This window comes from Gordionus sp. m RMFG-2023, chromosome 2, assembly GCF_954871325.1.
Source record: "Gordionus sp. m RMFG-2023 chromosome 2, tfGorSpeb1-WG-v2, whole genome shotgun sequence".
Lineage (NCBI taxonomy): Eukaryota > Metazoa > Nematomorpha > Gordioida > Chordodea > Parachordodidae > Gordionus > Gordionus sp. m RMFG-2023.
The window spans coordinates 19,291,249-19,319,153 of record NC_088776.1 but is presented as its reverse complement, the minus strand read 5'-3'; the positions used below and the strand labels follow the sequence as shown (position 1 = coordinate 19,319,153).

Sequence of the window (27,905 nt, the reverse complement as noted above, 5' to 3'; positions counted from 1 at the left end):
AATTATTTAAAATTATTTCTAAGTATAAAAATATTCGAAATTATTTGTAATATATTCGAAATTATTCATAAATATTATAATCATTTTTAATTATTTAATATTTCCTTTTGGAACTTTTTCTTTTTTCACATCCATAAATAACTTTTAGAAATTTTAATAATACATTTTTGAAAATATTTTTAAAAACCATAATTTCAGAATCGAATCGAATATTTTACAAAATAAATCAAATAATATTATTCGATTCGTATTAATGCTAATAATATAATTATTCGATTTGAAAATTCTAATCAAATACGAATAATGCAAATATTCAATTTGATTTGTATTTTTGTAAAGTATACAATGTATGAATCATGTATATAATAGAAAAATTTTATTTAAAAAAATATTTTTTTTATCACCCATTATGGGCATGATATTAAATGAAAAAATACATTTTATCGCATTATATTAATCATGGTTGCATCTATATATTATTTTATATTATATTTTCTTTGTCAATAACAATAGAAAAATATTTGAAAAAATTGAATGTTGATTTTCCCGTAATTATCAATCATTTACATTGTAATTATATCAAATTTTATATTCAAAATGATTTACTTCGAAAGGGGGGAATAGCTTTTTGAACTAACCCCTATTATCTAAGGTAATGTAAAAGCTAGCTAGTTAAAATTTTATTTTTTTTCTAACAAATAACAATAACATATTTTTCATACAAATTTTTATCGAAATTTAAATATAAGGGTTGAGAGTTAGTGATTAGCGCTATCCTTTGGCAGAAGAAAAATTTAAAAAAATTTGTTACCTGGTTAAAAAATTATGATTTTGATTCTATTTCAATTTCAATATAAGGGTATATGATTATTTATCATAATTTAGATTGAATATTTTATCAATATTTACGAATTTAAATAAATTATACGTATTAGACTGCCCCCGTTGCCAAAAACGGCTTGCCAAACGTTAAATTGGAGTTATTCGGTCTGAAAAATTTTGAAGTCATTACCGATACCTTGGGTAAATATGTGATTGATGGTGTTAAAAGCGGTCATTATCAGTTAAAACTTACCAAGGATCATTATTATTTTCCCTCGGATTTAAAGATATATGTTTCTCCTAACAATGCTATACTCCAAGATATATACCCGGAAAGGTAAAAAATAAATGGGGGGGGGGGTGTTTAACATCATTTAAAAAAAATTCTATAATTCAGGGAAGGTATCTTAAAAGATTTTATCTTAAAATCATAACTATTATTTGTTCCATTTTGTTAGTTCTAATATATATTTGAATATATCTAGTCTGCCAAAATAAGATTTATTAAGCTAATTTTTTATTATATTGCTTTAATGTTTTAGTTTATTTTACATATGTCGCATTGGGATATGGAATTCATGTAGATTCGGAATCTCGCTTTTAAATCGTATATTGAGAGCGATTTTTAGATCTGAACCATTGGATTTAATTGGAAGTTTATTCCAGCTTTGGAGGGTACACGACACGTACTGAATTTCAAACAATTTATATTGTAAAATTTTGTGTATTTTTTTCCTCATTCATTTATAGGAAAAATGTATAGGAAAATTACTATAAAATTGGATTAATTCAAAAGTTCACGACAAAATTATTCGAAATTCACGATGTGGATACTCTACATATGTTGGAATAAATTATCGTTCAAATCTGAAGGTCATATTAAAAAATCGCCCTCAATAAATGAACTCTCCATCAATCCCATTTCTCAATACGACACATAATGAATTGATAGTAAAAATAATAAGATTTCTATATTTTTTACTTTAAAGTTATGACGTATGTGGGCGTTTCGATAAAGAACTTATGGATGCTACCGAAAAATTGCCCCCCTTTGAAAGGATAAAAATTTTATTTTCCGAACAAAATAATAAGAATGTCAAAGAGGAAATTAATCCCAGGGCTCAGGGTACCTTTTGTGTTCCACTTAAACCCGGAACATATGATATTGAAGTGAGTGCTCTATTATATTTAAAAAAATTGAGTTGCTATATAATCAAATCATATATTCCATGATATTGATATATCATTGGTTGAGAGATTGAAGGTTGATAAATATTTTTATATGATATGGCAAATTTTTAAAAAACTTATCCGTCTATAAAATAAATAAACTATAGTTGATCCTAAAATGATAAGATCATTACACCGATGTTTATATTATGATAAGGACATTGGCGTACGCATCTAGGGGGGGCAGGGAAACAACCCCCCCCCCCCCCCCCCCCCAAAGCTAAAAAATGCAGATGCCGGATATATTTTCAAAAATATTTTTGTTTAGAGTGTTGTGCAGATTTAATTTAAAACATTTCTATATTTTTTAATTCGTTTGTAAATAAAAATTTTAACTTGTAAAAATTGATAGGAATATATAAATATGTTATTTTAACAACTTTTTACAAGTCAAATAATTTTATTTTCAAATAAATTAATAAATATGGAAATGTTTTGAATTAAATTTACATAGTACTATATTAATTAATATTTATTCCTATCTAATATTAAATATATATTTAATTACATTTATTATCACATTCATCACTAAGTTTATCAATTAATTTCGATTTCAAGTTTTCCGGCGTAATATTATCTTATTATTTTCAAATTTTTATTGGCGTATCTAGTCAAATAATAATTATTCTGAAATTGTCCAACAGGGAGAAAGAAATTGCAACCTTGTCCTACGAGATAGAGTCTCCGCCATCAAGCAGTAACAGCTTTTATGGAGTTAGAAGAGCCGATTATTTGCTATTACTGACATATCACAATGGCCTGAAAGAAATTTTTCCTTAGAAACAAGAAAATTATTGGATTAATGCATATTCCAATTTTTTTTTCTCATTAATGTACAACTATTTTATGTATTACTTTTCAAAAACATGATGACTTGATTAAGAAGATGAGAATAGCGAAGAGCATTTTATTAAAATTCAAGAAAATTAGGGCTAATATTTATGAAGAATTTCATATTTTATATGTTATTGTTAAGTCAAAAGCAGAGCTATACGTGTTTAATATTTGTCTCACTCGACTTGCAGCAAGGCAAGCTCATAGTTAAAACATTAATATAGGATCAGTAGAAGAGTATATCTTAGATACAAATACATTTATAAACCAAATAAATGAATTTTAATTCATTATGCAGCACTTACCAATCTGCAAATATTATTTCCATAAAAGTCTTCCCAACCTTTTTCAGATGGTGATAGAAAAAAAAATTGTTAGATTTTTATCAGATGTTAAAGTATCTTATGATGCCTTATTAGCTGAATAACTATGTTTATAAGATTAACTATGGTTGATACAGTCCCAAAAAATGCTATGGATGCTCTGCATTATTTCAAACACATTTTAGATTATATTCCCAATGTATTAAAAGGGTTTATATATATATTAGCAACTCTTCCCAATAGTAAACTAATGAGAGAACATTCTCTTTTTTAAGAAGAATAACAGAGCACTGCAGAGGTACCATTTGCAGGGAACTACCCGGATTTTTTTAAAGATTTTTACGGCTAAGCTCAATTTTCAGGCCCGGCCCGGCCTTTTTTAGAATAAAATTTTCAGGCCCGACCCGGATTTTTTAAAAATAAATTATATTTATTTTTGATTTTTATAGCTAATAATAACGATTTCAAATATAGGCTGTTTTAAAATATACTGTTCGACCCGGAAATTTTTTAAAAAAAATTTTGCCTAGATGTTTTCTATAAAAAATTCAGGCTCAGCCCAGGTGTTTATTTTTAAAAATTCCGGGCCCGATCATACTGTCCAGCCCGAGGGCCGGGCCTGCAGGTCTCTGAAAAACATACCAAGAAGTACAACTTTTGAAAGTAGATTGAAAGGTTTGGATCTTTTGAATATTCATAGGCATTTGACAACAAGCAAGGATGAGATAATTGAAAAATTAGCTCAATCCCAACGAAGATTGGATTTTACATTGTAAATATATAACATACAAAATACAATTATTCCCTAAGCTTTTTGTGTATTAATTTATATTTCTAACATTTAAATTTTTTATACTTTATATATAAATTTTAAAGCTCAAAAAATTCAAATGTCTATTTTGGGTCATTTAAGTGATTCTTTACATATAATTTTTTTATAATTCACATTAATTTAAAATTGTGTATTAGAAATAGTTATTAGTCCTAATAAATTTATGCTTGATATTTTTTAAAAAAATTATATTTCTTAAAAAATTTATTATCCCCCCCCCCCCAGACCAAATTCCTGCATACGCGCCTGGATAAGGATAATGATTTATGGATTATTAAGTCAATAATGAGGATTAAATATGTTTTAGTATTTTAGCGCAAACCCTTGTCGAATGCCAAAAAACCTTCTCCATTTAATTTAATTACTAATGTTTCTAAGCAAGTCCAAATAGTCACCGTGTCCCTATTAGAGTCCTTAAATTTAGTGGGGCCCATGTAAATTTTTTAGTAGCGATTTATTCCTCTTACAATTTAAAAATAAATTAAATATATATTGCTTAAATTTTCGAAATTATTTGCCATTGATTATCGAAATTTTAGCCCAATAATTCTTAGGTTAACGATAAGAAAGTATTTTAAGTGCCAAGGTAAAAATATCAATCTACCACTTAAAAAAGAGACAACCATCTTAAAATAGTTTCCCAAATTAAATATATTATAAAACGACGCTTCAATAACCTTTTGTATATCAGTAAAATCTCCGTATGATGAACTTGCTCAGAAGTATTATATGGATTAGGATGTTTAATATGTACTCTACCTCTTTTTAAAAAAACATAAAGTTAAATGACAGTGGGACACATAAATTTAGTTCACTCTAAGACTTGCAATTATTATAACCATTTTTTAGAAACATGGTGTTCATTTTTCAAACTCATATTGGCCCTATTTAAATTCGAACTTATTGCTCTTTCTGTCTTACTTACCGAAAAATGGGCACCCAAGCGATTAAAAAATGTATAACTTTGTTTAAAATTACTAGTATTACTATTTAAAAATCAGATATCCTTACCTAACGAAGAAGCTTTTTCGGGTATTAAATATGCAGCCAATCCACCTTACATTCGTGTTAAAAATAATCCGATTCTGGGATTAGTTTTTAAACGTTATTATGTCTCTATACAAGGACGAATTCATTGCATAGGTAACAAAATAACCTATATTTAATTTTTTTTATTGTTTACCATTTGCCTCTAAAAATTATCATTTGATAGAGTAAAAAAATATTTTTGTAACTATCGAAATACTTAGTAAGGCGAGGTCTATCAGCACCCCTGAGATTTTAAAATTGTTGTTTTATGAATAAAAAGATATGCAAGTATTTTAGAATCTTTCTTTTCGAGGGTAATTACCTGTTAATAATAACGATAAATGATTTTAATCAAAAAATATAATAAATTTATTATTTTCATATTTACTATTATAATTAGACGATTGTGCTTTCCAAAATCTTACTCTTCATTTATATCGCATTACTTCCGGGCATGATCATCAAGAGAATCTTCTAAGATCTACTCAACCCACTAATATGAATAATATTGACGAAAACATAATAACTAGATTTTCATTTGATTCGCTCCCACCAGGTCCGACATACAATGTTTGCGTGGAAGAATTCAATCATGACGTCCTATGCTGGTTAGATAATAAGTATTGCAAGGAATTAAGCTACCATCAGACCTATGGGTACCCACCAATAGATTTATATCAGGTACCTTATAAAAACACATCAAATAAATGAATCTTATGTTAAATTAATAATCTATAAAAAGTGGCACAAAGTTTTGTGTTAATGACTATTTTATCAGTCTTATTATTTACAGCTTTTGGTTCATCAATTGTCCGTGTTTTTCGAGCGTTGTTGTTTATAGCTATTAGTCCTGTTTTTTTATAAATATAGGGTTAGATGATTTAATCTCGCCTATTATTTATAATAGTGATCTGCAATAGGCTCGGGTTTAGCCCGACCGCTCATTCAACACGGGCGGGTTAAAAACATTTTTTAAATGGGTAAATATTGAAAATATTATTTGGGACGATATTTTTTCAAAAACCAAGGATGGGTGGTTAAATTTTTTTAAAATAATTCGGTCAAGTATTTTTCATAAGCCATGGCAGACGGGTTAAAAATTTAGATAATGATCGGGCGAGCTTGTGGGTTAAACACATGCCCTTTGTAGACCTCTATTATATAGCTTGAATATAACCTTTAGGTGGTAACATTTATGATTGATGACCATGGGGGATTGTAGGTCAAAAGTATTTGTCATGGAATATAAACATTTTATACACAGATATACAATAAATCCAAATCCATTCTAATTTCATTTTAATGATTTCAAGCTTATTGAATTTATACCACATCCCTCTTGCAGTGATTCACTTGGTCTGTTGAGTTAAACATTAATAAAATTTTAAAGTAACCCCAATTTATTTGTTTAATAAAATGTATTAGATTGGACGCAAAATTAGGATCAAACCGAGGTTCGATGATAACAAACTCGACGACAAAAGAAAATTCGCCACGTTTCCTGTACGTATTTTTGGCCAGCAAAATGCCACGAAGGTCAATGAAGATACTCGAATTAAATGCGTAAACGTTTTTGGTTATGAGAAGAAAGATGGAGAAGCGGATGAAAGTACTATGGACATAACATGTGAACTTGAGGCAAAAGAACAAAGTCTTTGTTTGCCTGTTAAAGGTTGAAAATAGCTTTATTTATTAACAGTAGAAATACTTGCAAATCTCACTTAAAGACTTGTCCTGGATTTATATATAAAAATTCATTTTCTAACCCTGATTACATATTGTATGAGCCCTGGGTTTCAAAAAAAGTGATTTTTAATTTTTTGTTTCTATTAAATTTGAATATTGATACAAAATATACGTACTTAATCAATTTTTGCTAAATATATATATAATATTTTATTAACAATTATTTCATAGAAAAATTACACATCCAACCTCAAACTTGTACCTTATTTTCTTTCACTACCAATGAGTTACAAAAGTCATATGCAATCGATACTTCCAATCTCAATGATTTGGCAATTGACACACCAGCTTTGCACAAAGCTTATACCGGCCCTATATTAATAGAATTTGAACCCGTTCGGTATAAATTATCGGTGGGTATCAATATATTAACGAATTATCGGATGAGAAAAGGTTATAAGATTGCTCGTATATGCTTGATCCCTCTTATTACACCTGCCAATGGGAATGGTCAAGATCCTTTTTTTTGTGAAGATGTAATCTACAAATCGGACATCGTAATTGAAGTTCCAAATAAACCTAACAGTTTAGTCAAATAAATATTTTTAAAAAATTAATAATTCAAGATGGATAAATTAACTAACAATTTTTGTTCTTGTGACTACTATTGTAAACAAAAATAATTTAAAAAAACATAGATATTTATGATATAATTTTATTGTTGTTTTATTATTACTTATTATTAATATAAAGGAATGATACACAAAACTTTCAACGTTGATATTATCAAACACCCTAAACTAGAGGTAACTATCCAGTCCGAAGAATATTTATTTCGCCAATTATCTTACTCATTCACATTTAACGTCGAAGAAATGGAAAAAGACTGCAAAAGTTTTTTTTTAATTTAAAAAAATGTTGAATGTTCCAATATCTTAAAAGTTTTTTTAAAATGCCTCTGCTCTACTCAAAATAAATTTAGGAAATAACATTCTTCCTAAATTAGTTTATTTCAGTGGTGTTTCTAGTTATTATGATTTAGGCAAGGAATTTTTTATTTGCATGTTCAAAAAAAGGGTTTTTCAAAAAATGAAAAGTGCTCAAATCATAAATATGCATGTAGAGTATGTTTTGCCCTTCCACAATTAAGTCACTGGTTTATTGATTTAAGGAAAATTAAAAACCTTACATAAAAATATAGATAAAATTGTTTTCGAGATGTTACCCTCGCTCTTCATTGGTGGCAAAATTTACCCTTCTACGACAGGCATTAAAATTGATTTGATATCGGAAATAGACAAATCCATCCTTAATACTACTTATACGGATGATAACGGGTCTTACTTGCTCGGGCCTATAAGGTTTACTTAGAATATTATGACATATAAACTATATTACGGGGAAAAAACGGGAAATCATATTAAAATATATATCAAAGGTCAATATCGATTGTTTTTCATGTTTTATTTAAATATATAGATTATAAATATTATATTTATACAGATATGATTTAATTCCAATTAATTTGTGATTTTTTATATTGAAAATATATAGATTACAAACATTATATTTAAACAAATAATATTTAATTTCTACTAATTTGTTAGTTATCTTTGTTTTAATAAAAATGATTCCAGATCAGAGCCTGAAAATCTAGAATCCAGCAATTTGTCATTTGCAGAAATATTTTCCTATTAACTGGAGATCTTATAAAAACCGATTTTTGGAACTTATCATTTTTTAATCCTATTTCTAGATCGAATAAATTTTTCCAAAAGGAGCACCATATTCTTTCCGACGCTGCACTTGTCGTTGACACAGGAAAAATCCGTATGACTCGGGTCGATATGTATTTATTGCAACATACCTAATTAAATATTTTATAACATAATTTTAAAATTAAAATAAGAGTTAGATTATTGTTTACTAAAATATAAAAGTATTTAACCATTCCACCAAGTCAGTCGATCTGTAAATGATGTGTCTTGCCAAAGACTTGTCATATTAAAAAAATCTTCTTGCGATATTTGGATAGGTTTCCCATTACTCATGCAATTAAAATCTAGATATCTAGAAAATCGGTTTATGATATCTAACCCCGTTGCAACTTCATTTTCTCTTAAATTTAATCCACAAAATTTTAAGTCAAAATATATAAGCAGCAGAATGTATGTCCCAGCAATAAATTTTTTTAAAAATTATTTGCTCAATCTCTGGCAACAATAGATTTGATAGTGTTTTATAAATGTTAAATGTCTCCCTGATATGAATTAATGCTTAAGGGACGCCATTCCACTATCTCTATTTGTGTAAATATGACTTATATAATTATATAGTTGCATCAGATCATTTAAAAACCCTCAATATCGAAAAGAGTAAGTCTCTTATCTCGATCAGTAAATATATCAAGAATTGCCATTTCCTCTATAATATATTTATTTTTCAATATATCATCAAAACTGTTCCTGCCCAAAAAGTTGGGCTGGAACTTTAAGGAAACAATGTTAATTTTATTTCCTAGAATTTTTTCATCCTTTAATATCGATAAAAGAATATTGTTATATTTAACATATTGATGATACCTGAGCTTTATGTTTATAAAGATAAAACATCTGAAAACTTTAAATATGTTATATATAAATTGATTTGATGTTAAAACTGTAATTACACTCATTAAAACTAAAAATTTTCAACAAAAACTGAACAGATTGATTTAAAAACGGTGAAATCTATTATTATAAATATTCTCTACTAAAAATAACTTTTAAAATTTCTTATAATTATATAAATTTCATTTGTATTAATTATAATATAAATATTATCTCTAGACTAGGTATTTAATTTTAACAAGTGTCTTCATTTTGCAAATGAAGATTAGAAACTGGGGTTAGTCGAACCGATTTTTACAAAATTGGCTATAGCTCCTGGTTTTTTAGATAATATAAAAAATAATATATGATTAAAAACAAAACACAATTATAATTTATGATATGAACCACGAGGATAAAATGATTCTATAAAATATTATAAAAATTGTATTTATTTTATTATAAGACCATTTTCAAAATTGTGAAATATTGGAAATAAAATATTTTAAAAATCATGCTGATTAAAGCAAAAAACATAAAAATTGCAAAATATTTAAAATTTGTCCTTCTCTATTCCGAACGAATTTTCTTTTTTATTTATCCTGAAAAGAAAATATTTGTCGGCTAGGCTCGAATGAATTTAAAAATAGATTAGAAATAATAATTTTTTGTTTCTATTAGGGATGTAACAAATTTTCCCTATAGTTTCTCCAATTTTTATTATATGTTTCAAATAATAACGATTTTTATCATATTTTACTAAAATATTTTTTTTTCGTGGTTTATAAATCATAATTGTTTGGTTTTTGTATGTATACGTTCATTCTTAATCAGATAATATAAAAATATCTCAACTCAAGTAATATTCATCTGAAGGAAATTTTTTTTGCAGAAAAATATTTAAAGCTAAAACATGTAATAACTGAGGTAATAGAGAGATATGGGATAATATTTACTCAGTAAAAATCTGTTAAATAATGAATATGCAAGAATAAAACATGAAAAAAATCAATATTGACTGGTAAATAAATACAGAGCTATCGTACAGTATATACCTCAGCAAAATCTCTTCAAATTTATATTGAGGAAATGGAAAAATAAAAAAATTTTTGTCTAGGACAATACAAAGAACCTTAAATAATAGTAAAGCAACCTCAACTGACAATTCATTAAAATTTAATACTAAGTGTACATTAGAGATCTGAAAAATTAGATTTGACTCGAAGCTCCTATATTTAAAAAAAATTTCTGTTCAGATTGGGGCGTAAAAAAAAATCAGGCCGGATCGAGCTAAATTTTTGAAATAAAATTGATATATTTTTTTATAATTTTCCAAGAAATACGCCAGCATTTTTTATTTGTTTGTAGAATGATCGAAAACTCAATTAGGTTTAATGTAAAAATATATTGAAAAAAAAAATTAATCTATACGTATAAATAAATTAGGGGTGGGCTTGGCGGACAAATAATTTTTATTCCGGGTCGGGCTTTTCGGGAAAATCACTCAAAATTTCTATTTTGCTTATTCAGCAAAACATCTGAAAGACGGATAATCAGAATAAAGAAATATTTTCTATTATGTTAGGATAAATGCGAGGAAGTAAAAAATAAATTGTTAAATAACAACTGATTTTTTTTAAAAATGGTATCATGCCAAGTAGTATCGATAAAAATTAAAGGTGCGGATAAGGGAGTTAAATAAATTATTTTTATCACAAATTGTATTTGATTTATTTCTCTAAATAATATACTACTTTTAGCGATGGGATAAACTACGAGATAATCCCTTCTAAAGACGGATTTAACTTCCTTAGTCGTTCAACTTTCACTCAAGATATTGATCCCAATGGCGTTTCACACTCCTTCAAAACAATCTATCGCGATTTTGATATTTCAAAAATATCCAAGCTAATTATTCAAGTAAATGTTAATTATTTTATTTTATTAATAATAAAACTTAAATAATTTTCTTAAGTAACTATAATTGTTGTTAAAATTTTTTTTATTTTTAGGGAATTTATTATTATATAAAATTAAAAAAATATAAATAATTACAATATAACCCTTTGTCGTTTTACAATGTCTGAGAAACGAACGAGGTTATACAGTATTTAAAATTATACAAAATATAAGATATTTATCAAAGAAGACCCTATTCAATCCAACGCCACACCTTTATCTAACGTTCTCATATCGCTTAGCGGTGTCAAAGATAGAAATTATAAAAGTTTTAACTCGACCGGTCAAAACGGAACATTAACCTTTATAGGGCTCGCCCCGGGTCAGTATTACATATTGCCCATTATGAAAGAATTTGATTTCGAACCCACATCTCAATTGATAACGTTGCAAGAAAAAGGCGAACCGCTTCACATTAGGATCTTAGCTATAAAAGTAATTTTTCTGGAGATAATTAAATGGGCGATTCTAGAGAAGTTAAACAAATTTCTATTTTCCTCGAGCGCTTATAATTTTTCCATTTCCTTTGAAAAATAGACGAATATTTTAATTTTTTAAAATACTTATATTTTTCGAACTCAAATTATATTTAGTTAGGCCATTGGCCAAACAAATAGTGTTAAAATTTTCTTATGCCTTAAAACTATCTAATATATGAATTTAAAAAAATTTGTCATATTATATCAAACAGTATAGAAAAAACAACATCATTTAATCTTATTATACCAAAATTCAGTCAGCTTTCAGTTGCAGGGGCATAGTCACTTCCTTAAACGGCCAACCCCTAACCACATTATCTACTGTGCCCCGGGCCTCTATATCCACCTCCCAACTTGCACATTCGACATACGATTCTGATATGCTGACAACTCCTGGAGCCAATAACGAATTACATATGGAGGCTATAGGAATAGAGCATAACGAAAATGACAATTTAAATTATAACAAAAGAAAATGCAGCTTGCTTAAGGAAGATGGAACGATATCTAAATCTAGTGGCCACTTTGAAGTTAAGGCTTTAGTTCCTGGCTGCACTTATATTTTAACACTCAACGTACTGAGTCAAGAAATTTTAAAGATTCATAGAGGTTGAATATATTTTTATATGTATAACAAGATCAATAATTTATTAATTTGGTTATATTATTTTCAATATTTTCATGTCATATAAAAGGTTTATGCGAATTTAGGTTGCCTTTCATTGATGATCTGGAGTTTTGGCAAATTGTTAAATCTACATCATTTATCATGTTTTTCTGAAATACCATATTTTGCCGCCATCAATCAGTATAGTGTAGAGCACTTTGAATTTCAGGCAATTTTGCAATGGAACTTATGTCTATATCATATTAAAAAATCAATATATAAAAGCAATATTGTCTGAAATTAACGGGGTGGTACTCTATACATGCCGGAATATTATTCTATTAAAATCAGGTCTTTCAAGAGAACGCTATATAAATGATTGAATTTTAACATTTTGCTAAAAACCCAAATTTGCTAAACCCATTCTACTCTATAATAACATATTCATATTTGTTAGTCGAGTTTAACTAACAATTCATTTAAATAATAATTTTATTAGAAATAATTATTATATTTATTTTTGCATGTTAAAATGATTGTTTAATATTTATAAATTGTTTTAAAAAAAAGTTTAATATTTATTTTATCATTAAATAACTTAAATTATTCATAGTAAATTTCGAATAATTTAAAAAAATATATTATCGTATTTAGTGTTCATTATATTTCGCAAATAAAAATGATGTACCACTTACTATCGTAACTCCTTTTTAAAAAAAAATTATCTTCGGTGATTCAATAGGAAATGGCTCTCACATATTAGCCGATATAATCTTGAAATCCATTCCTTCTCATTATATAATATCGGTTCCTTCTAACCAAAAAGAAGATTTGCCAGGTTTTTATCGATTTCGGGTCATGACTCCATCTATTTCTGATTCTCTCCTTAAGGTATTTTAGTTCTCTTATTAATGGAAAAATATATTTTAGAATGAATAATTATCATCTAAAAATAAATGATAACAAAAAAACCATTATGTCCCTTGATACTAAATAATATAATAGGTGGAATCACATTTTTACGGCAAAGTAAATATATTTGTGGAAGATCGTGTTATTGATAGGAATGCGCCGATCCCTCCTTTGGTCATTCTTCGTTCCTCCTACACAGGCAGAACGGATTACAAACTTCTAGATCATTTTAAGGTATTTAAATTAAAAAAATAAATAAATATAGTTATAATGTATTTTTGGTCAAGCTATTTTAAGATTTATTGTACTATTTTCATTGGATAGGTAGTGTTTTAAATCACCTAACCACCAGCCTTAGTATCTCGAATAATTTAAAAGCTGGCGAGTTTATTAAATGCCTTTTTTTGTAGATTTGATTAAGAAATCTATACACACTTTGTTTTAAACCTATTACTTCAAATAGCAAAAACATGTTTAAAACCAGAAATGCACCGATGCAACTTATTTTTGCTGATACCACATTTTTTTAAAATCAAATATAATCCCCAGAACATACAAAAATTTGATTATTAATTTAAGCCATAAAAATGTCTCAATAATTTTGAAATTTAGTTATTATTCATAATAATAAGGTTAATTCCGCCACAAAATTTTATAGAAGTAAAAAGAAATAGGAATTTTTTTTTAACAAAGCTTTCTTTTCTTATCTACTTACAAATTTATAGATCAATTTTTTTCGTTATCAATTGACGGCTTATTGTAGACCAATTTAATTTTTTTTATGAGGGTTAATTATTATTTTAAGTAGCGGCTAAAATTAAAAATATCTAGCCGATTTTTAAAATGGCGAAATCAAGATTTTAGTCAAAATATTACAGCCTTGAAATTTCAGCAATAGATGTCTAAACTCATATGCCACCTATGAACAAAATTTCCAAACGTGGGTAGTTACTTTTAAATCTTCAGTTAGCTTTTTTTAAAAATAGGCAAAATCTAACATTATCGGGGCATCTCTATCTATTATCCTCATCCATCTTCTGTCCCAAGTGAATTTTTTTTTATCAGCTTCCTAATATATTTTAAGATTTTGCCTTTGCCTCAATCAGCAATCACATAAGCAGAGGGAAGGAGGTATGAGCATTTTTCTTCCAAATATTTTGAAGTGTGGGGGTTAGCATCTAATGGGTCCAGTAAATTTATTGGAGGGGAGAGGGGTTATCAAATAATTTTTTAGGATAGGACAAAATATATTGCTATAAAAATTTATTCAATACTTCTATTATAGACCTATTTTAATATACATTTTTGCATGTGATCAGTCATTATTTTTAAAATAAAACTTATTTCTGAATATCAGCTATCTTATAAATTGTAATTTAAAATGTTTAGACATTCTATCAGCGAACTCGTTCATGCCAAACAATATACTATAATAATGCAAACATTGTAAATGAGGGGTTTTTTAAAATTTAATTCATGTTCCAAAAAATAACCTTACATTCACATTATTTTGATATTTGGTAATAGAATGATAATTTAAGTTGTTCTTTTTAAAATATATGGTATACCATTATTATTAAAAACACAATCAATACGCTGGAATATCGGCTCCGAAAGTGGTGATTTATTTTATGGGGTTAGGCATAGGTTTTTGAGAGGTATGCCACTAGTGAATACTCTGTAATCTAAACGCTGGCCTCAATACATTGTAGTCCATAATCAGTCTGATGTGCTTCTAATTTTTCCTTCTCTTTTTAATAAAAATTATAAAAAGGCTTACATTTCGTTTCAGAGACACTGACACCTCTAAGCCAAAATAATTTTCAACTTTTCCATTTAGTTATATCTAATATAAATGACATAAGATTCGCGTTTTTTTACAATTTATAATATTTAATAAAAAAGATATCCTTGTATCTTTCTGCTTCATCTACAGTTTTCGACGAAACGCTCATTCAAACCAAACATTTAAATTCCCGTTCTGAATTTTTTTCATTTGATCCCATACCAATGGATTATCAGGTTACAATATGAATTTTTATCACTATTATGGATAATTGTTTTAGAACATCAGTCTTTTGAATTACTATCAGAAAATGTTTTTAATCATTGAATTAGATATTATCAAATTAATTTTTACCTCACAACGAATATTGTATAATAGAGACGAATATTATATTCGTTTTTTCGACGAATATGAAAAACTAATTACCTTATTCGTTAATAAATTGTATATATAATTTACAACTAATAAAAATATTTAACTTTGACATGCTAATTTTTATACCTTCTTACTAATTAAATAATTTCACATATTAACCAAATCAGAAATACACTATTAAATTAGAATCAACCAGTGGTCTCGATGGAAACCTATACCAACTCCCCATAGTTTCTAAATTATCATTTACAGCTGATTTATCCTCTCGGTTCCTTTCTTTCGACGTTTTTGTTAAACCCAAACATCAATCAAATTATGAACAGGTGACATTCAATGATTCGTCATCTCTCGATGAAGAAAATTATCAGGAAGATACCGGAAAAACCCCTTCACTTTCCAATAAAAGTAGTCTGAAGGAGATGGCCTTATTCTGCGTTTTCTTACTCAGCTTGATTATAATGAGTGAGTTTTTTTTATTATTATTGACTGTAAATTACAATAAATATGAAATAAGTGAAGATATCAGACCTACACTACAAGCAAAGTCTGGGTTGCTTTTCTAAGACCTGGTACGATATTTTCGGATGCGAGCATATATGTTCAACACTTTTTTCACCCCTCCCCCCCTATTTATATATCCATCTCGAGTTTTTATCTTATAATATATTTCTCAAAGAACTACTTTTAAGACTTAGATCTAACCACGGGATAAAGTTAACTCAACCTGGGACATCCAAAAATTTCTGAAAATAATCCATTTGTTAATGTCTATAATTATAAAGTCAGAGGTTAGCAGTCTCTGCCAGAATAGGCAAGTTTAGGTCATGAACCATCACAGTCTAAAAATTTGTTTTTGATTGCATATTGTGAAAAAATAAGAGACCGGACTAGGCCCATGAAAGGATCATACAACTAGAGATCTGCAAAAAAAATTTTTTTAAAAAAATCGGGTTAGGGTCAGGGTCAAATTCAGGCCGGGTCGGGCCTTGAAATTTTTTTTAAATATATCTAAATTTCAATTTAATGTTGGATTTTTTATGTAAAATAAAAATATTTAATTTTATTTATAGAAACTAGACGCCATGTGACATATATTATTTATTTTGAGTATAATAATTTTTAAAAAATTTAAATAAATTTGGCAAAATTTATTTAAAAAAATTTCGGACCAGGCTTGAAAAATTAGGCCCGATGTAGTTTGCTACATACAACCCGAGCCTGTTATGTGGGTCTGACTTATATTGATTCTAACTTGTGGGAGTTAATATAAAATATAAGCAATTTGGAATATTCCCATAGGACATAAAGGGTTAAGGAGAAATCACAATGTCAGAAAGGTAGTCAAAAAAATTATCTAACATTTAATTAAGATGGTATACATGAGGTTAAGTAGCTCAGAATGGGCGGTATCATTTTCACGCACGTGTATAAGGAGATTAAATTTGGCCAATGAAAGCCATAAAGAGGAAAAAATCTTGAAAAATAAGAACACAGAGGGGATAGGAAGGCTATTCTATTGCTAAATGAAACTAGTATAAAAAGCGGAGATTATAATATGTGAGACCCTAGATAAATCTTAAGATATTTGCTTATTGAGTATAAAATGTTAGTGCTGAACTCGAAAAATTCAGCTAATAAGAAGATAATTTAAACTTCATGAAAAAGTTGGAGTGTAGAGTCAAACTAATTTTTCCTAAATCTAATTCTTATTTTTTTATACAATATCGAAAATTAAAGTATATGGACACGAACGTTTTATCAATTTTTTCCGCAACTTTTTAGTTCCCACACTAGAGTACATGTTAAACAAAAGTACTTCTACATTTAAACTTTCACCCGTCAGTTCTAGAAATAATTTTTCTGAGTCTTCCTCAGATACCTATATAAATCAAGACATTAATTCAGACGCCTTATGGGGAGATTCTTGGAGGAAAAAAGGAAAAGTCAAAAAAACTTAGTCATTTTAGCCCAAATATTATTGAGGATTTTTTTTGATTGTAGAATAAATATATAGGGAGTAGTTTGTGATAACTGAGTATTTTTTGTAGTCATTTTAGTATTGGACTTTTTTACTCGAATTTTTATTGATCTTTATTTTTACCTTACTATAAATCATAATGATCCTATCTTTTGTATATTCAATCTTTATAAATTGCTGATGTTAAACTTTTTCACAATGTAATAAATTAATTTGGAAATTACTTATTTTCTATTATATTCTTCACTGTTAATTTAACGCATTAATATTTAAGACTTATAAGGTTATATAAATATTTATTGACTAAAAATACAGTTATTGAAAAATGTAATAAATTGTATAAAATATATATAAAACTTTTATTTATAAATAATTACATACAAGTTGAACGTTGAATAAATGCATATAAAGATATTATTTAAATGTTTTAAATCCTGAAAAAAATATTTTTTCATAATTGGACTATATATAAAAACTTGAATCATAATATAAAGGTATAAATTAAAAAAAATATATAATGGCTCAATATTAGATATTATATAGACGGTTCATTTAAATATTTTACTAAAAGCAGCACCCAACATAACATTTGATACAAAATTCATTGTGTTAAACTTATTTAACTAGATTTAATAACAAAAGTGTTCAAATTTCTAATTACATAATTTAAATTATTTTGAGAACATAATATTTTTGGACAATTTATTTAAATCAGAGATCATAAGGTCAAAATCTTTGTTTATGCCATTTCTAATAATATTCGCATCCTCGTGGTTTTGTAAACCTTTATCCATCACTTCAACATGGGGCTCACATTCAAATCCACTGCAAACTACGTTTATTTGAGTATCAGTAATATAATTCTTTTCTTTGATTTCGTTCGATTTTAATTTATTAACAATAAAATTATTAGGAGTTATAGTTTCAATATAACTATATATTAAAGTATTTTTCTCGTAATTATCATTTTCGTGGTTTGAATAGTATTGTGAAATAGGTGAACGATGTTCATTAACATTTCCGCCATCACTGTTATAATTTATTTTAGAGTTGCCATTAATATTTGAGGGGGACATATTATGAATATTGCACCGATCTTTTGATATCTTTCATAAAATTTATATTTTAGTGAGAGAAATCTCATTAAAATACGGAATAAGAAAAAATATTATAACAATGTAAAATTGTAAGATTAAATTATAGCATTCTATAATGTAATAAAAAAAAGTTTTAATTGCATACAACTTAAATCTATTATAGAAAAAACAATCACCTTAAATTTCTCTTTACAAAATTTATGTATCATTCAATGATACATATATACTAGTAGATTGGCTATTCATTTATTAAATGCATTTGAAAATTTTCATACACAAGTCAGCTGTAGCGGTATTTTGTGTTGCTGACGATTAAATGACATTAATGTGAATTCATTTAAGGATAAATAAAGACAATTAGTCGAAGTGCTACAAAATAGCTCCACAGCTGACTCCTATGTATGGACACTTAATTAATGAATCGCCAATCTAGTAAGATATATACATCATTGGTGTCATTATATAAATAAGCGATCTTCTGGTCAAAATTATAGCACGAGATTTTTAAAGTTTTTTATTCTCAACCCCAAACCGGATTTTTATTTTGATAATAATTCGGCCCGGTCCAGACGGAATTATTAAAATTTCAATTTTGCGAATTGTTTCAAAGGAAATATGAAATGAATATTACCCGGCCCGGATTTTTAAAATCACACCATTTTTCTGCTGACAGATAAAATTCTGTTAATTTCGCTAGAGACTGGCATAATTCTTCAAAAAACAAAAATAATCATTTGATATTTAACTAAATGAAGTTTTAATGGATTAATTAACTTTATTTAAAAAAACTAACCAGAATCTGGTATTCACATTTAATGATTTGAAAAATGGATTTTGGAATAAGCTTCCTAGAGCTGATTCACTCAATGGATATATCTCCAAATCTTCCATGCCTATTTTCTCTTAGAGTAGGATAATCACTTTCATTAGTTTTTACTAACACATAATAAATCTAAAACCGTGGATTTATGACTTTTTAGGAGCAGATATTTTTATTTGCAATTTCTCTTCTCTATAAACATCAATAACTATTCTATGAATATCCACCTCTAAGGCTTTTCGCAATTCATTAGAAACCAAAAGAATGGACAAATTGAAATTATTCATGTAATATTATATTAGAATACGAAACTCAATTTTATTATTAGATTTAATCGCCTTTTATTGAATTTTTAATTTTAAAATGGCTAGAGGAAAATACTTGTTTTGAAGCATACGTAAAATTTTACTATTATCTTCTAAAACTCACTTAATAAAATTAAATCATGGTATTTTTAATATGAAAAAATTATGTGCATTAAAAATTGAAAGTGGTCGTATTGAATTTTGGTAGAATGTGATAGAAAAAATAAATCTTAAATTTAAATTTACCCTTGAGTCAGTTTCAAAAGAATCAAATATTTCATTCTTTATATCGCTGGAACGATGAAGTTTTTTTTCCAAATATGTACAACCATCTGAATAATTTTGGTTTAATCGAAGCAAAAACAAAAGTTTTTCATTAGTACGTCGTTCTTTATCGAACTTGCCATGCCATGCTTCGTTTTGAAGTGCAAGGTCATGAATTTGAGTTTCTAGCGTGATTTCTTTCTTTTCCCATTCCAATTTTTCCTGTTTAAAAAAAGAGTTAAAGTGCGAATATAATCTACAATGGCTACAAATAATAAGGAAAAATTGAGGTTGCTTGCTTATGATATACTAAAATAAAATGAGCTGAACCAATCAAATAATTTTTAATTAAGCATGCTGGTTAAAAGGTTCTTTTAGATAGGCAGGTGGGTGAATTTTTTAAAAAATTATGAACGGGCTGTCTTAATAGATTCTTTTCAAATTTTTCATTTTTATTCACCTTTTTCACATTTTTATTAAGATAAATTAGCACTAAAGAATTAGAATTGTTTAGAAAAATAATTCACCATACCTCTGGACGAGTAAGGATTTCGTAATGAAAATGGTTTGATAAATCTGCAAAGTTATCCGTTAGTCTAGCAATGCTATCCAACGTTTCTTTCCTGTCTCTGAGCAGTGAAAATAACAAGAGATCTTTCGTGGCCTCTATGATTTTATAGTCATCGACACCATTTTTCTCGATAATTGGCGAATCTATTGGGTTGTTTTCGTTGACTATGCATAAGCGCTGAGAAAGTTTGTGAAGGAGCCTTTTTGTTTGACTATCCCTTAAACTGCGAAAATTTATTATTATATTCCTCAATGCGTGAGTTTCTTGACTTTGCTTGATTTGTATAAAGTATGAAAAATTAGACTCGTTTAATTGTTTTTATAATACAAAGTTTTTTGATGTCTTATAAAAAAATTCTCTTTAAAAGATTCACAAGCAATGTTGTAATAATAAAAATAATAATACTTTAAATAATCTCTCCCGCAAAGAAAGGTTAGCCGTTTTTAAGGCTTTCATGGATTTCCGATAGCTAAGTGATATATTGAGACAATCATTTGTATGGCATTTTAACAGACTTGGAATATCGTTAGACAAACGTGCTTTCGCGAAGGAATCGATTTTGGTATGTGATGAATCCCGTTTAAGGGCATCTATAGGAGAAGGTGATATTTGACCGTCAGGTTGGATCCAATATCTCATGTTTTCTATCTCCAACCTCATCTTATCCGTCTTGATAAAACAAGATATACCCGATAATTTTATTAAAGAAAAATTAAAATATATTTTATTATTTTCAAAATGAAGATTTAACAAATTATAAATCATATTTTAAGCTAATATACAAATATTATGGACATTAATGAAATGAACAATTTGGTATGATAATCAAAAATTAATAACCATAACTTAAGAATAAAAAACCTTAATTACATCTATAATTGATAAATAATTAAACGTCTTAAATATACTAAAATATGGTATTTTTGAAACGTTCATGAATGTCAGATATTAAGAAAAAGAACACTATGTGACTAAAAAATCTATAAATAAATGATTATAATATATTTACTCTCAAAATGAATCACCATACATTAATGATATTTCAATAAGAACCACAAATTTATAGATTTAAATATTAATTTAAGAACTATGTTCTTGAAAAGAAAAATAAAAGCAAAAATTATATTTAAAAAAACTGAGACGACACTAGTACTATACCCAGGGCCGTGAGACCTTTGGCTAGTGTTGTTAAACCGTATAGGTTAAGTCAGAGAAAATTTGATCGCCAAGGAATTTTAGGGCGAAGGCAATATCGCGAAAACATTTAACAAAACTTTTATTGTGAACCCATATCGAAATCCTTATCGCCCTTTAGCAATTTTTTTTATGAATATATTTGCGCGAAGTCATGAATCATTCAATATATATTTACCAACATAAGTGTGAACTGTTATTAAGGGATTTTGTTACTTATTTTCCATTAAGTGAGCAAGAGTTGGCTTAAATGTGATCTTTATTTGATGTAATAAAAAAATAACTTCGCAATTTACTCCTGAACTCTCCCACTCATGGTCCTAAGTACGGAGGGGGAATTTTAGATTTAGTTTTTTATAGTAAATTTATCCCCTCCACCACCATAAATGAAAATGCAAAGAATGTATTTTTAATATAAAATATGTAAAATAAAATTATATCAAAATGTATCTAAAAATAGATGGATAATTCTAATAGTATCTAGATACAGATGCCATATTTTTTTTAAATCAGATAAAGACGCAGCATAAGGAGTGACGTTGGTTTTTATTTAGTATATAACTCAGTGATGCAAAACTGATATAAATTAATAAATATTCACAAAGTGGGACTGGATATCAACTTTAAGAAAGCTATACCCCCCTCCCCCCCCCCCCCACCTTTTACTAATACGACGATAAATGACAACTTTAGAATTGATTTGGAGATTAATAAAGTGGTGAAAAAAATTAAATATCTCGGATTTATCCTTGACAATAAAGGAGGTTTTAAGGAGGAATTATCTATGAGGGTCATAAATGCGAAGCAGGCTTTTATGAGTATTTTAAACTTTAGGAAACGAGCGAAATAACAGTCACGAGGATAAATATCTTCAATTCCGTAATTATCGACATTCTATTATACGCGGGTGAATCATGGAAGATCAACAAAACACAAAAAATTCAGATTTTCATAAATAAGTATTTGAAACTCAAATATTGAAAATAAAATTAAGTAATTTATTTTAAAAATATTAGCTAGGAATAATAAATTTTTTTGCCCGGTGTGGCCCGAAAATATTCTTCCCCGCCCCGGGTTTTGCAGATCTCTTGTAGTGCTGCAAACATTAGAAAACAAATACGTTAGCATTCGTCGTTCATTAACAAAAATGGAAGAAACGTGTTCATTCGAATCTATAAATAAATATTTAAAAAAATGCATTTTAAATGAAATAACACCATATTAGCCATTAGATTCAATATTTTAATTTTGTAAATAATATAGAAAAAAGTGTATAAAAATATTAATAAACGATGGAATTTAATTTAAAATATAAATGAGTATATTTTATTTCTTTTTAAATTTTCGCCTGATAAGGAAGAGAGCTTAGTTAAAACGGAATCTACACTAAAAAAGAGGTTGATAGAAGGTATTGCTGATTAAATTTATCTTTCGTTTGTAATTTTTTGTTAAACAATTTTTTTCTGATTTGCATATTAATTCAACATTGAAAAAAAAGTGATTTCAGAATTGGCATATTGTAACGAAGCTTCTTCAATTCTAAGTTTACTGATTTATTTAAATATGACGTAAGTTAATTATTTATCATTTCGTTTTGTGGAAGTCCTATCCAAGACCATTCTAGTTTAATACAGAATGTATTATATTTATAAAATAATCATTTCGAATTATAGAAGAGTAAAGAATCGCTGATAATAATTCAAGTGTGTTCCTGCATTCCTACCCGGTAGGTCTTAAACCAAAGCACAAAAAGAATAAATATATTATTGATGTTAAAATATTGAATCTAATTCAGGAAATGTAACTGACCATTATATATCTTTTTATTTTAGTTACAGCATTGTAGAAATAGCAAAATATTTCCATATTCCAATAAGATCGTTCTGAGTAAGTACATCTGGAGGTTTATTGTTCATTAATAGCAATCCACAATTTATTTTTAACTGAGTTGAATTGTGTTGTTACATGATGAAAGATTTGGATACACTGTATATATATATATACTATATTGAAGACAATATCCTGCCTTAGATTCTAAGGAAAATTAGCCTGATTAAAATATTCTTATTTATTATAATCACATCATAACCCCTTACAAGGCTGCCTTAATATTTTTTAAGACGTAAAAATTAGAAGCGAAATTAATAAATCAATATAACCTTTTATAATTTTGTAGATCTTCTTTCTATCCTTCCTTCATGAATGCTAACTACTTCTTTCATACTCTGACCTTCTGTAATTAAATCTTTATAGGACAATTGATACCTAAAGTTGTACTTATTAGTACAAAAATGAGACGAAAAATTAGAGTGGATATTATAATTAATCTACAAAAATGAGCTATATCGATTTAACAAGATAAATAAAATTCAGAAATGACGGTTAGTGCCTAAAATAATACGACGATTATATATAAATAATAAAAGTTGATATCGCAAAAGCTATATATCGATTTTTTAAAAAAAAGAATACTCCAAAGTTGGTATGCAGATGGAGCTTATTAGAAAATTATTAAATTACATCCATCAAACAAATAATCTAAAAAGTTTCAGCAATAAAATAATTTAGATATTTTTTTTGATAATAAATTGTATTAAATATATTGATTTTGATGACCTAAATAAAAAATATTGTTAAATTTGGAAATTACAGATCCGAAATAATATTTATATATGCAGGCCTATACCAAAGCTGGTGGAGCCAAAATGGTATGATTTTAAAATTTCAGGGGTGGGCTAAAAGTAAATTATAAACTGGGGTAAGGCAAAAAATAATTTAGATATTTTTTTTTGATAATAAATTGTATTATATTGATTTTGATGACCTAAATAAAAAATATTGTTAAATTTGGAAATTACTGATCCGAAATAATATTTATATATGCAGGCCTATACCAAAGCTGGTGGAGCCAAAATGGTATAATTTTAAAATTTCAGGGGTGGGCTAAAAGTAAATTATAAACTGGGGTAAGGCAAAAAATCATTTAGATAAATGAGCAAATTTTTTAAAAAAATATTGCCATAAAATTATATTTTAAAAAATCCGGCCAAGATTTAAAAAGTAAAAACTGTGGGCGGGCTAAGCTGGAAAATTTTTTAAACCCCCCCCCCCCCCCCCCCCCCCCCCCAAAGCCAAAAAATGCAGATGCCGGATTATATTTTTCAAAAATATTATTGTTAATATTAATTTACATTTGTTAATATTTATTCCTATCTCATATATATATATTAAATTATATTTATTTATCACATTCATCTACTAAGTTATTTTATCAATTAATTTCGATTTCAAGTTTTCCTTGGCGTAATTTACCTATTATTTTCAAATTTTAGTGGCGTATTATTTATATAAATTTAAGTCAAATAAAAATTATCTCTGAAACTCCTTGTCCAACAGGGAGAAAGAAATTGCAAGCTTGTCCAACGAGATCGAATCTCCACCAGTAACCGCTTTTATAGAGTTAGAAGAGCCGATTATTATTGCTATTACTGAAATATCACAATGGCTTGAAAGAAATATTTCCTCAGAAGCAAGAAAATTATTGGATTCAATACATATTCCAAATTTTTTTTCTCATTAGAATGTATTATTTAATTATACAACTATTTTATGTAATACTTTTCAAAAACATGATATTGACTTGATTAAGAAGATGAGAATAACGGAGAGCATTTTATTAGAACTCAAGGAAATTAGAGCTAATGTTGATGAAGAATTTCATATTTTATATGTTATTGTTGAGTCAAAAGCAGAGCTATACGTGTTTAATATTTGTCCCCATCGACTTGCAGCAAGCAAGCTCATCGTCAAATCATTAATATAGGATCAGTAGAAGAGTATTAAAAAACAAATGTGCCCTCTCTTAGATACATTTATAACCCAAATAAATGAATAGTTTTTAATTCATGCAGCACTTACAAATCCGCAGATATTACTTCCACAAACCTTTCCAACCTTTTTCAGATGGTGATAGAAAAAAAAATATTTGTTAAATTTTTATCATGAAGATGTTAAAATATCTTATGATGCCTTATTAGCTGAATAACTATGATTAAAAGATTAAATATGGTTGACACAGTCCCAAAAAATGCTATGGATGCGTTGCATTATTTCAAACACATTTTAGATTATATTCCTAATGTATTAAAATGGTTATATATATATTAGTAACTCTTCCCATTAGTAAACTAATGAGAGAACATTCTCTTTTTTAAGAAGAATAACAGAGCCATGGAGATGTACCATTTGCTGGGACAGTCCAGATTTTTTTTTTAAATTTTTTTAGGCCCGTGTTTTTTTTAAAAAAATTTTCAGGCCTGACCCTGCTTTTTTGAAAATAAAATTTTCAGGCCTGGTTCGTATTTTTTAAAAATATATTATATATTTTTTTGATTTTTATAGCTAATAATGGAGATTTCAAATATTTGGTTTTAAAATATAAAGTTTAGCCCGGATATTTTAAAAAAAAAAATTTCAGGCCCAACCTTGATTTTTTTTTAAAAAAATTTTGAGCTTGGCCCGGGTATGTTTAAAATGATTAAAATACGGTTCGGCTCAGGGGCCGGGCCTGCAAGTCTCTGAAAAACATACCTATGAAATACAACTTCTGAAAGTAGATTGAATGATTTGGATCTTTTGAATATTCATAGGCATTTAACGCCAAGCAAGGATAGATAATTGAAAAATTAGCTCAAAACATACAAAATACAATTATTTTTAAGAAACTTTTTGTGTATTAATTTATATTTTCAACATTTAAATTTTTATACTTTATATATTTTAAAGGCTCAAAAAATTCAAATTTCAATTTTGGGTCATTTAAATGATTCATATCATGGTTATATTCACTTTATATTTTATAATTCACATTTATTTTATAGTTTTTCAATGCTGGTTTATATATATAATTTTTTTATAATTCACATTAATTTAAAATTGTGTATTAGAAAAGTTATTAGTCCTAATAAATTTATGCTTAGTATTTTTAATTAACAATAATATTTCATAAAAAAATTTATTACCCCCCCCCCCCCCCCCCAGACCAAATTCCTGTGTACGTGCCTGCCCCTTATTAAACTTTTATTAATTGATATTGTTGCAAAAATATAATATATCTTCAAATGAAGTATCTAGTTCAAGGATTTTAATATTTCTCCAAGGGCATTCAAAATAGGCTTTTCTAGATCCAAAAATGTTGTAATAGCCTGATATCATATTCATTAAAGATAAATTAAATACAGTTTTCAAAGTCATAATCAAAATTTATTGAGTTGAATAATAAGGTTTAAAAGAGGCAAAGAGAGAAAAAAAAATCAACATGAAAATCCTGGCCCATACACATTTTTATAAAGTAATTTCAGTTCAGGCTGGTTCAGGTTTAATCTTTTAAGATTAGGATAAAAATTTTAAATATATCAATTAGTGAAATTTATATATAAATACTTGCAAGAAACAAAGTGCCAAAAAGTTAATTATATATATATATATCGTTGGTCTAGAATTGGAGTGCTCTACTCAACATTTTCAAAATTTTTGAGTTAGAAGTGGATAATAACTTATTTATTCCCAATATATAAAAAAAAACTAGATTAAAAAATATTAATTTTTGCCAAAGTTAAAATTGATCAATAAGTTTCCCTATATTTGATTTTAAACTTTGATGTTGATTTTCTTATTTTAAAGATTTGCGCAAGTGGAGCACTCTAATTCTAAGCTGATGATATATTATCAGTTAATTAAAGCCAGCAACTACAATACATCATAAAGGGCTTTTAGCCCATTTCTTATTTTTAAATTAATTTGTTGTAGGGAAATAACATGATATATTTGAATACAATTTTTAAAAATTAATAAATTTAATTTGTTAAACATACTCTAAGTTTATAAATAATTAGTTCCCGTGCTTGTATTTCAGCTTCAAGATAGCATAAAGACTTTATTAGATCTTCTTTACTAAGTTGGATTTTTTCTTCTATCTTAATAATATTTAAAACAAAAATATAATTAGTAAAAACTTGTAAATTCGACTCCAAATTAAAGCCATCTTCTTCATTATTATGCATGGACTATTATTATACTATACCTACCAGAATATAGGATGACATGCTTGTTCAAAGGTAAACAATTTTTTAACAGCTGTTAAACATTTTATATTATAGAAATTTTAGAAATATTTATATGATTGGATATTTTTAAAATTTATGGACATCCTTTA

The 27,905-nt window shown here is 27.2% G+C and overlaps 2 protein-coding genes across 5 annotated transcripts in view; one reads left to right on the top strand and one right to left on the bottom strand.

Annotated features, from left to right (window-relative positions):
- The window catches only part of LOC135923132 (BOS complex subunit NOMO1-like), a 29,978-nt gene extending 12,154 nt beyond the window's left edge, over positions 1-17,824 (top strand). The window contains exons 7-22 of one of the 2 annotated variants that reach the window (XM_065457722.1): positions 936-1,159; positions 1,812-1,992; positions 5,043-5,184; positions 5,471-5,751; positions 6,496-6,742; positions 6,988-7,341; positions 7,510-7,650; positions 7,958-8,117; positions 11,105-11,264; positions 11,478-11,738; positions 12,040-12,391; positions 13,132-13,280; positions 13,395-13,535; positions 15,207-15,323; positions 15,630-15,924; positions 17,200-17,824. In XM_065457722.1, the coding sequence (XP_065313794.1) occupies positions 936-1,159; positions 1,812-1,992; positions 5,043-5,184; positions 5,471-5,751; positions 6,496-6,742; positions 6,988-7,341; positions 7,510-7,650; positions 7,958-8,117; positions 11,105-11,264; positions 11,478-11,738; positions 12,040-12,391; positions 13,132-13,280; positions 13,395-13,535; positions 15,207-15,323; positions 15,630-15,924; positions 17,200-17,420 (3,426 nt within the window). In that variant the 3' untranslated portion in view covers positions 17,421-17,824. The remainder of the gene's footprint in view (positions 1-935; positions 1,160-1,811; positions 1,993-5,042; positions 5,185-5,470; positions 5,752-6,495; positions 6,743-6,987; positions 7,342-7,509; positions 7,651-7,957; positions 8,118-11,104; positions 11,265-11,477; positions 11,739-12,039; positions 12,392-13,131; positions 13,281-13,394; positions 13,536-15,206; positions 15,324-15,629; positions 15,925-17,199) is intronic. The other variant, XM_065457721.1, reaches the window with a different exon arrangement.
- Positions 17,825-17,967: 143 nt separating this feature from the next.
- Positions 17,968-27,841, bottom strand: LOC135923133 (filamin-A-interacting protein 1-like). Of its 3 annotated transcripts, XR_010571135.1 has the most exons (7): positions 27,706-27,841; positions 27,565-27,666; positions 20,903-21,166; positions 20,459-20,770; positions 19,909-20,148; positions 19,169-19,248; positions 18,445-18,546 (listed from the first exon to the last, which is right to left on the bottom strand). XR_010571135.1 is itself a non-coding variant. In XM_065457723.1 (6 exons), the coding sequence occupies exons 1-6, from the start codon at positions 27,751-27,753 to the stop codon at positions 18,112-18,114; spliced, it is 1,401 nt and encodes a 466-aa protein (XP_065313795.1). In that variant the 5' UTR covers positions 27,754-27,841; the 3' UTR covers positions 17,968-18,111. The 3 variants fall into 3 exon arrangements, 2 of the variants coding, with proteins under 2 accessions (XP_065313795.1, XP_065313796.1); XM_065457723.1 differs by lacking the exon at positions 19,169-19,248 and having other exon boundaries at positions 17,968-18,546; XM_065457724.1 differs by lacking the exon at positions 19,169-19,248 and having other exon boundaries at positions 17,968-18,546; positions 27,565-27,662; positions 27,706-27,762.
- Between the last annotated feature and the right edge of the window lie 64 nt (positions 27,842-27,905).

Coding starts and splice junctions, on each gene's coding strand:
- LOC135923133 (XM_065457723.1), bottom strand. CDS start 27,753: ATGCATAATAATGAAGAAGATGGCTTTAATTTGGAGTCGAATTTACAA. Junction 27,667..27,705: donor ATTTGGAGTCGAATTTACAA/GTTTTTACTAAT, acceptor AATATTATTAAG/ATAGAAGAAAAAATCCAACT. Junction 20,149..20,458: donor AAATCCTTACTCGTCCAGAG/GTATGGTGAATT, acceptor TTTTTTAAACAG/GAAAAATTGGAATGGGAAAA.